The 9,692-nt window shown below is 36.9% G+C and overlaps 1 protein-coding gene across 1 annotated transcript in view; it reads left to right on the top strand.

Annotated features, from left to right (window-relative positions):
- Positions 1-9,137, top strand: part of KLF8 (Kruppel-like factor 8) — a 73,711-nt gene extending 64,574 nt beyond the window's left edge. The window contains exon 5 of the mRNA XM_004695317.2: positions 6,084-9,137. Within this exon, the coding sequence (XP_004695374.1) occupies positions 6,084-6,265 (182 nt within the window). The 3' untranslated portion in view covers positions 6,266-9,137. The remainder of the gene's footprint in view (positions 1-6,083) is intronic.
- The last annotated feature ends 555 nt before the right edge of the window (positions 9,138-9,692 follow it).

The following is a 9,692-nucleotide window of genomic DNA, read 5'->3' as shown; positions in this document are numbered from 1 at the left end:
AGTGCTGTGCTTTAACCCGCTGCGCCACCAGGGAGGGCCATTTTTCTAAATCTTTTTATTCATTGAGACCAATGTTGCTAGTATGACTGTCATTCTTTCTGGATGTTCTTTCTGGAATGGCAGAGGGACTTCCAGACTCTTCAGTTATGGAGGGTATTCTGAACTGTGCTTTGTATCAATTTCTCCTTTTTTTTCCAAAGTCCACTTTCTGGAATTGTTTCTGTTGTCTGAGCCAGTTACAGTCAGGGGTTTCTTGTGGTGTTCAGCTTCTTGCAGTAACACGTTGAGTCCTTGTCTCTGGAAGGTGCCTGTTGATATTTGTAGCCTTATGATATCCTGGGTTCCCTCTCTGCTTAGAAGTGCCAGTGGGGGTTTGAGCACAATAGAAGTGTTGTAGGTCTCCCTGCAGATGGGCCTGTGGTTAAGCCAGTCACTGATTTTGTTTACTTTTTGAGCACTGTGAGCCTTTCAGGACAGTGCCTTACTGGCTCACAAATCTTCAGGCCTCTGCTGTGGGGGCAGAGGATGCAGGGAGCACCAGAAGGGCTGCAAGCCTCCCAGCTGTGCAGGCTGCCAGTTCTCCCTCAGCGCCTCCAGGCTCTTTCTACCTACAGCAAGTAATCTCTCCCTCCTGAGCAGTCTTTCCCTCTACCTGGGTTCTAACTTTAGGGCTTTACCACAGGTTTTGTGGGTAGGTGTGGTAAGCAGCTAAACCCATAGCAAGTATCCCCATCTTAGGCACTTCATAGGGCCTCTCTATGCTAGGATGTGCCCATGGAGGGTCGGGGGAGTGTTAAAATTGTTGCAGTTTTCCCTGGTTGGGCCTGTGGTGAATGGTCTAACCGGTTTTGTTTTTTTGTTTTGTTTTAATGATACACAAGTCTCCAGTCCTCTGCTGTGGGGGTGGGGGATTCAGGGAGTGCTAGAAGGGCTGTAAGCCTCCCAGCTTCCCCAGTTGCCAGTTCTTCCTCCCCACCTCCAGGGCTCTATGTTTCCACTTCGAGCAATCTTTCCCCCGCAGCTTGGGTTCAACTCACTGAGCTGAGTTGTCTCTATTTACCTCCAGGGCTTCAGCATAGCAGAGCAGCAAGCTTCCCTTCTGAGGCACTTCCTAGCACCTGGGTGCTTCCAGATCGAAGCACCCCTATCAGATCTCCACAATCACTGAGTCGCCCTCATTTATCTTCCTTCTAGTGAGTCCAGGGTGCTCTCATTTGGGTTCAAACTTGTAGTATGTAAGGCTACAGTCCGTTTTTAGTCATATTCCTATGTGAGCTTGGATGTAGTGATTGCAGCATCTTCACTCTGCTGCCATCTTCCTGATTGCCTCAATTAATTTTTATTAAATAATTTTTCTTATGTCATTGTAGTCCCCATAGTTCCACCACCATATCACTCATGAGACATAACTATATTGCCTTGTGTTTATTCCATCCCTGTTTTGCTTGCCCCCTCCCTTTGCTGTATGCCTTAGTTGTATGGTCAGCTTGCTAGTTTTGACTTATTCTTGACCTTTCACTTGATTTCTTTATATTCCACATATAAGGGAGGCATATTTTTCTTTTTCCTTCTGCTAATTTTGTCAACATAATCCAGCTCCTTACATGTTGCTGCAAATGGCATGAGTTTGTATTTTTTGATCACTGAGTACTATTCCACAACTTTTCAATCCATTTCTGTATTTTGAGACATTCGAAATGTTTCTATATCTTAGTTATTGTAAACAGTGCTGATATACACATAGAAGTACAGGCTTCCTTTTGAATTAGTGTTTTTGTGTCCCTTGGAAAGATTCTTAGGAGTGGAATTGCTAGATCATATGGTAGATCCATTTTTGTTGTTCTGAGAAACCTCCACACCGCTTTCCATAGTGGCTGGACTAATTACATGCACTCAACAATTTGTTGTTTCCTTTTTTTTCCTTTTCCTTTTTCTTTTTTTTTTTTTTAATGTGGGCTACAATGAGGTATCTCATTGAGGTTTTTGATTTACATTTCCCTAATAAGTAGTGATGTTGAATACCTTTTTAATATATCTATTGGTCATTTGGTTTTCTTTGAGGAACTATCTTTTTTTTTTGTCCATTTTTTGACAAGAGTTTTGTGTTTTATTTTTTTTTAAGATTTATTTATTTATTCATACAGAACTGGGGTACAGGCCAGAGATGCGGAGGGTGAGAGGATTCACCAGAGACAGAGTGGGGAGCAGAACAGGCAGATCAACGAAGTACACTGCTGAGGGGAGCAGTGGGCGGGTCAGGAGAGGTCTGCCACGCCATGTGGTCACCTCCGGGGCAGGCGGGGATCGAACTCATGCGGAAGTGGCTTTAGTTTCTCAGTGCAGTGCTTTAACCCGCTGCGCCACCTGGGAGGGCCTGTGTTTTATTTTTATTGAGTTGTGTATGTTCTTTGTCCATCTTTGATATCAGTTTTTTATTTGTCATATGGTATGCAAATATTTTCTTCCATTCACCATAACTCTTTGTTTTGGTTAAGATCACTTTTGATGTACAAAAGCATTTTAGTTTGTTGTAGTACCAACTGTTTATGTTCTCCTTTGTATTTCTTGCTTTGCAAGAATAATCCTCAAAGATATTCTGAGATTTACACCATAGAGTGTTTTGCCTGTTTTCTTTTTTATATTGTATGGTGTCAGGTCTTACATTCCATTCTTTAATTCACACTGAATTGATTTTTGTGTATGGTATAAGATTATAAGATAGTTTCTTTCTTTTTTCTTTCTCTCTCTCTCTTTTTTTTTTTCTAAGTTGCATATTCCAGTTTTCCCCAAAACCATTTGTTGGAGAGGCTTTTCTTGTTCCAGGGTATGTTGCTTCTTTGTTTAAGATTATTTGACCATATATGTGTGGTTTTATTTCTGGGCTTTTAATTTTATTTTGTTTTTGTCCTAATATCATGCTGTCTTTATTATAATGGTTTTATAGTATTGCTTGGATTCTGGGAGTGTAATGCCTACATTCTTCCTCTTTGTAGTCAGGGGAGGTTTTTCTATTAGAGATTTTTGTGCTTCCATCAATGTTTGTTCTGTATTTTATTTTAGGTGATTGCATAATTCTACTTATTTTTCTTCATTTGTTTATTGTAGTTTCTAGTTATCCTCTAAATTTTTGCAGATCTGTTGTAATATCTCCTTGTCTGAATTTGGTCTTGTTTATTTGAAATGTCTAACATATTTTCTGAGTGAGCCTTGCTAGAGTTTGTCTATTTTGTTATTTTTCCAATGAAGTGAAGCAGCTTTTGGTTTCCAGTAATATTTTTCTGTCCTTTTAATATCTATTTTATTAATTTATGCTTTCATTTTTATTTTTTATGTTCTACTACTGGCTTTAGATTTGTTTCTTCTTTAATTTCTGATGTAGAGAGAGAAATTTATTTGAGCACTTTTTTCTTATTGTGAGTCTCGATTGCAATATATTTTCTTCTAGTACTACTTTTGCTGCATCCTATGTGTTTTGGAAAATTGAGTCTTCATTATCATTTGCCTCAAGGTATTATTTTCCACTTTCGTTTTTTCATTAATTCAGTGTTCTTTCAGTAATATGTTGTTCAATTCATAGGATTCCCCAGCTTTCTTTTGATAGTTTATTTCATTGGTTGATTCCCTTACAATCAAAGGGGTTTCAATCTTTGTGAATTTGTTGATCTTTGTTTTATGTCCCAGAATGTGGTCTATTCCAGAGAATGTCCAATATGCCCTTGAGAAAAATTTGTGTTTGGCTTTTAGGAAGTGTAGTGCTCTGAAATATCTTTTATGTCCATGCATTTTAATTCTTTTTTTTGTTTGTTTACTTTTTAATTGATCTGTCCCTTGGTTAAGAGTGGTATGTGAAAATCTCTTATACAACTGTGTCTTATCCAAGGTCTGCTTTCACAATCGATAGTAGTTGCTTAATGTATTTTCATAACCCAACACTTAGTGATTATATTTTAATTAGAGTTGTCTTCCTGATGTATCATTCATTTAATCATTAAATAGTATCCTTACCTGTCTTCTGTTAATTTTTTTAACTGAAAATCTATTGTGTCTGATATTAGTATGGCTATCTCTGCCTTCTTTTGGGTCCCACTCATTTGGATTGTTCTCTGGGCCTTTATGTTTGTTTTTTGGAGTTTAGGTATGTCTGCTGTAGACAACAAAAAATCGAATTTTAGTTCCTGATCCAACCAGATACCCTGTATCTTTTAAGTGATCACTTTGATGAATTTACAGAGTTATTATTGGCATGTGAAAATCTATTCCTGCCATTTTCTTAATTTTTGTGATTCAAGCTACTTCCTTATTCACTTTTTTTGTGTATTTTTCTCTCTTTGGTTTAGATCTATAATGTCCTTTCACTATCTCTTTGAATGGTTGTCTATCTTTTACAAACTCCTTGAGTTTCTCTATGTCTGAAAAGGACTTTATTTTTCCCCATTATAAAAAGGAGATCCAGGCCCTCGCTGGTGGCACAGTGGGTTAAAACACAGCACTAAGAAGCTAAAGACACTTCAGCATGTGTTCTATCCCCACCCTGGAGATGACCACATGGCGTGGCAGACCTCTCCTGACCCACCTGCTGCTCCCCTCAGCAGTGTACTTCACCAGTCTGCATGTTCTGCTCCCTACTCTGTTTCTGGTGAATCTTCTCACCGCCCCTGCACCTCTGCCATGTATTCCAGCTCTGTGTGCATAAATAAATAAATAAATCTTAAGAAAAAGGAGATGCTTTCAGGTTAGAGTGTTCTTGACTGGCAGTTTTTACCTTTAAGTATTTGGAATACATTATTCCATTTTCTCCTTGAAAATGGTATTTCTTCGGAGAAGTATATGTTATTTCCATTAGTACTTTTGTTTGTTTGTTTTTATGTTGTCTGCTCCTTCCCCCTTTCCATCTTCAATATGCTTTCTTTGTCTTTAACTTGTGGAAGTTTCACTATTTATTCTGTCTTGTTGTAGGACTTATTTTGTTTAAGTGTTCTTTTATCTTCCTGGATTTGTACATTTACTCACTTCTTTAGGTTTTGGAGTTTTCTTGATAATTTCTTTGAATATATTTTCTGTTCCTTTCTCTCTGTATCCTCACTATGACATTCCCATTATTCTTGTATTATCTTTCCACATGAAGTCAGATAATTCCAATGTGTTTTTTAACTTTCTTGTCCTTTTTTTACACAAATTACTTGAACATTTGCATCTTAAAGTACACTGATTATTAGAATGGATCTATTCTTCCATAATATTCTCCTCAATATTTCATCTGTATTTCTTTTTACTGTATTTCTCTTTTTATATCCTCAAACTCCATTGCTATGTTGTTGAGAACTTAATTTTCTATCTTCAGTTCATTGATTTTATTTCTAAGAACTTTCATTTGGTTTTCTGAGCCTTCTTTCATTTCTTCAAATTTCTTTAGCATGACAATTTTAAACTCTGTACCTGATAGGAAGTACTTATCTGCCATGTCTATGAAGCTTTGTTCTGGAAATTTGTTGTATTATTTCCCTGAAGACTCATGTCCATTTACTGGGGTTTTCCTTTTTTCCATTATTTGCTTTGAGACCCAATGCTGTAGGTAGGGCTTTCTATGTGTGTCCCTCCTCTTTCACTGATAGGCGTAGTCTTACCAATCTGGTTGGATGCTGGCAGAATCTCTTGGGAAGTTTCATGGCCTGGAACTATCTGGCACCTCCCCTGACTTAGGTCTTTTGTGCTTTTATCTAAGCATGGGCTGGCTGAGTCTCACAGAAAGTTGCAAGGACTCTGGCTTAAATGGAAGCTCTCTGGGTGGGAGTCCTGGGTCTTAGGGTCTGGACTGATGCTGGCAGAGTCTCTTAGAAAACTTTGGAATCCTGGGGCCACTGTGGTATCACCCCTAGTGCCAGTCTAGCGTCTTGGGTTCTAACAGTCTGGGTGGGCATTTAGCTTATCTTTGAGACTCCTGGAAAAGCGATTAGGAACATGAATATAAAGTAATTCCATCACGTTTAGACCAAAGCCTCTTTAACAGATTATGCATCAGTAAACTTTCCAGTATACAAACCTCTCTTCTTGACTCCCTTTGTTTTGTCATATTCCCTTTTTAGGAGAAAAACCTTATAAATGCACCTGGGATGGCTGCTCCTGGAAATTTGCTCGCTCAGATGAGCTCACCCGCCATTTCCGCAAGCACACAGGCATCAAGCCCTTCCGGTGCACAGACTGCAACCGTAGCTTTTCTCGCTCTGACCACCTTTCCCTGCACCGCCGTCGCCATGACGCTATGTGAGCAATACAACTGCACTGGAAGAACTGCCCTGTTCTCTTTCTTGTGTGTATGCTGAGGTCATGAGCATCCTTGCCTCTGTGCTAGGGTTGGAGCAGCTCACTGAACTAGGTTGATGAAGCTGGAGGAAGAGATAGCTGGAATCCCATAGAGGAGACCTCATATTCCACCTTCACCTCTCCACTGACCAGTCCCCAATTTTTTCAACCTCTATATGGGTTGAATTCCACTGTGGCACCAATGGTTGCCCCCTTACCCTTAACTTCTGGTCTTCCTGCTCGGAGATAAGACATTGTCCTACCATAGCAAAACAGGAATCAACTCAAGGCTGTGAACAAATAAGCTGCTTTTCCCTAATATTTTTCTCTTGTTTTCTATAATTCTTATCCATATATTTTGAATCCATACTGAAAAGTGAATGGTAGTGTACTAAGATACTGTTTTCTCAAAATCTCAGTAGAAGAGCACATAACAATCTAGCAAGTTGAAAGATTTGCAGGAATTTGTGTCCTAATTGTAGGGCATATTCTCAAAGTAAGCTGAATTCCATACCAAACTCAAAGGTTCTGTAAATACAATCTTATTTGTTTTTACTGTTTGGTTTTCAGGCAGTGCTGGTGCCTCTGCTGAATTCCATGGAAAGGGGTGAAGGGGTCCTTGTCCTCATTGTCTTCCTCATTCTCTTTCAGGATTAAAGACTTTGTGACACAATCACATGCTTTGTTAAAATGAATTTGAAAAAATATTCAAAACACACACAGTCATCCCAGTAAGGAGAAAAGTGTTCTAGGAGACAAGGAATAGACCCAGGATCATCCTGAAAACAAAGGAGTGTAACATTGGATAGTATATCAGAAGTGCTGTAATCACAAACCTCTTTCAAATGGCAGTCTGTTGAGACAGTGTCTTCAAAGACTGCACTGTACTTTTTATTCTTTTGTTTCTATAAAACAGTTGTTACATGTTATTGCATGATGAGAAAGCATACACTGAGGTCGTGTTCTACAGAGGTGAAAGTTTGGATAACAAATCTTTTCATTCTGTGTCATTATTATTAGCATGCAGCCTGGTATTTCAAATGGAATATAAGAGGCTTCCAGGGAAAACTGAAATATAAAAAACAATTTGATGGTCTGCAACTGATATGAACACCTAAGCCATTCTTTTAGCCATTAATGACATATTGTTTAATATATACATTTGGTTAATCAGACTGTTTCAAATAGTCTCTGGACCATAATAAGCTCTTTGTTCCAGGCCTGAACTTCAGATCTACGTCCACATGACATATTTCCTCTCTGGAGAGGTTGTGTGTAATGGGGGGAAGGAAGTGGATGGGTGTGAATGAGAGTTTCAAAACATAATTTTGGATTCAACCTCTTTTAAAATTTGTTTTCATGTTGAATCCTCTATTCCTTGGAAGACATTCTGCAAGTTGCTGCTTGAATAATTTAGATTACTTCCTCCCAAATAAATATATTCTGACTAATTCATAAAATTCTAGCATTAAGAAAAGATTCCATCTAATCCTATCTATCATTCATATTTTATCGATGCAACAAATATGTGTCAGATTCTTCCCATTCAATTATGTTACAATGAACATTCCCCAGGTATTTCATTGAGGCCTTATAAACTTGCACACGCAGTCTCCCAGAGACCACATTTTCATTTTAAAACCAAATATTTTTTCACTTGATTGGCTGCAACATTTATCCAACTTTATATTTTAAGCTTCAGAAAACTTTAGTGAATAAAACACACTTGTGATTGATATATGCCATTGAGCATGCACTTTCTTTACTATAACACTTTCTTATGTTATCTCAAACCTCACCAACCTCATTTCAATTTAGCAATGTCTTTCCAGGCCATAAACTCCCAATAATTCATGGTCTTTCCAAATCTTTTAAAATGATATGTGGAATTTTGCCATTATCATTGTTATTTTGCAGTGGGATAGTCTCAAATTTTTGGTGTAGAACTTCCACACTCTAGAATAATTGCTAAACCACTAGAAAATATGTAAGATTAATCTGTCAAGGGCAATTTTATATAGCTTAAATTATTCCTGTTTCTTTTGATAGCAAGATATTGTTAATGGTAAATTGCCATCATACATTGATTTACGCTAATAATTGAATGGCTGATACAAGATTTTACAGTAGAGTACCAGAGCTTACTAATTTTCTCTAAAGTTTGAATTCTGAAACTCCTTTTTCAGTTTATAAATGAAATCTGCTTCTCAGACCTCAGAATATTTGCATTGTAGCCTATGATTTATTTATAAATAAAGGCTATCAAACATACTATTGTACTAACTAGGATAATAATATTAGGATTCCAAGTCAGGATTCCAAATTCAGATTCCAATTATTTCTAAATTCTTTAATAAATATGTCAAAATACTAAGATTATGTCATAAAGCATAGTGATTCAAATATAGTAGAACTTACAAATAGTGCGGAATCACATAGAATTTTGCTATACAGACGCTGAGATTCAAAGGACCTAAAATTATCTCTTTCATATTGTTTTGTACTTATTTTAATTTATCTGTTCACATCAGCAAAGCCTCATTATGTGGAGAGTTGCCTCAGGCATAGAAAAAGCCTTGTTAGCTAAAGTTGAATAATATCCTGGTGTTGGTTACAGAGAAATTTCTCTACCTGTAGATGATTAGTAGTTGAGAATAGCTATGATGGTTATAATTGCAAGTTTTAGAGAAAACTGTAAAGAGTGTGAACTGGTGGGTATATTTGATGGAGTCCATTATGAGTAAGAAGGAAAGGTTTGTGAGACTACTTTTTAAATAAACTTTAAAAATTTTAGAATAGTTCTAAATTTACAGAAATAATTCAAAGCTAAAACAGAGTTTGTGTATACCCCTCATGTATTTTTTCTTTTTATTAACATTACATTAATATGGTGTATTTGTTACAATTAATGAAGTAATAACAATATATTCTCATAAACTAAAGTATAAATTTTATTCAGAATTCCTTGGTTTTTACCTAATATTATTTTTCTCTTCCAGATTTCATGCAAGGTACACATTACATTTAGTATTCTGTCTCCTTAGGATTTTCCTGTTACATTTTATCAGACTTTTCTTGTTTCCTGTAACCTTGAAAGTTTTGAAAAATGTGCACATTAATTGAGATTTGTCTGTTTTTCTTATGATTAAACTGAAGTTATGGGTTTGGAACTGAAAGACCAGAGAAGAAATTTTTTTTATTTTAATCACATTGTATTGGTCATGATGCTAACTGCTTGATCCATTGGGATAGTGTATGACATATTTCTCTCCTATACTTTTTCCCCCTTGTATACTATACTATTTGAAAGTAAATTGTTCTGTACACAGTTAAAAAGTGAGTTATGCACATGTCCTTGAAGGTATCTATTTAAATTTGGAGGAAATTTTCTG

The sequence above is a fragment of the Condylura cristata genome, unplaced genomic scaffold (genome assembly GCF_000260355.1).
Source record: "Condylura cristata isolate star-nosed mole 26May11 unplaced genomic scaffold, ConCri1.0 scaffold00059, whole genome shotgun sequence".
Classification (NCBI taxonomy): Eukaryota; Metazoa; Chordata; class Mammalia; order Eulipotyphla; family Talpidae; genus Condylura; species Condylura cristata.
Note: the sequence above shows the minus strand (reverse complement) of the source record. Positions and strands in the feature narration are given on the sequence as shown.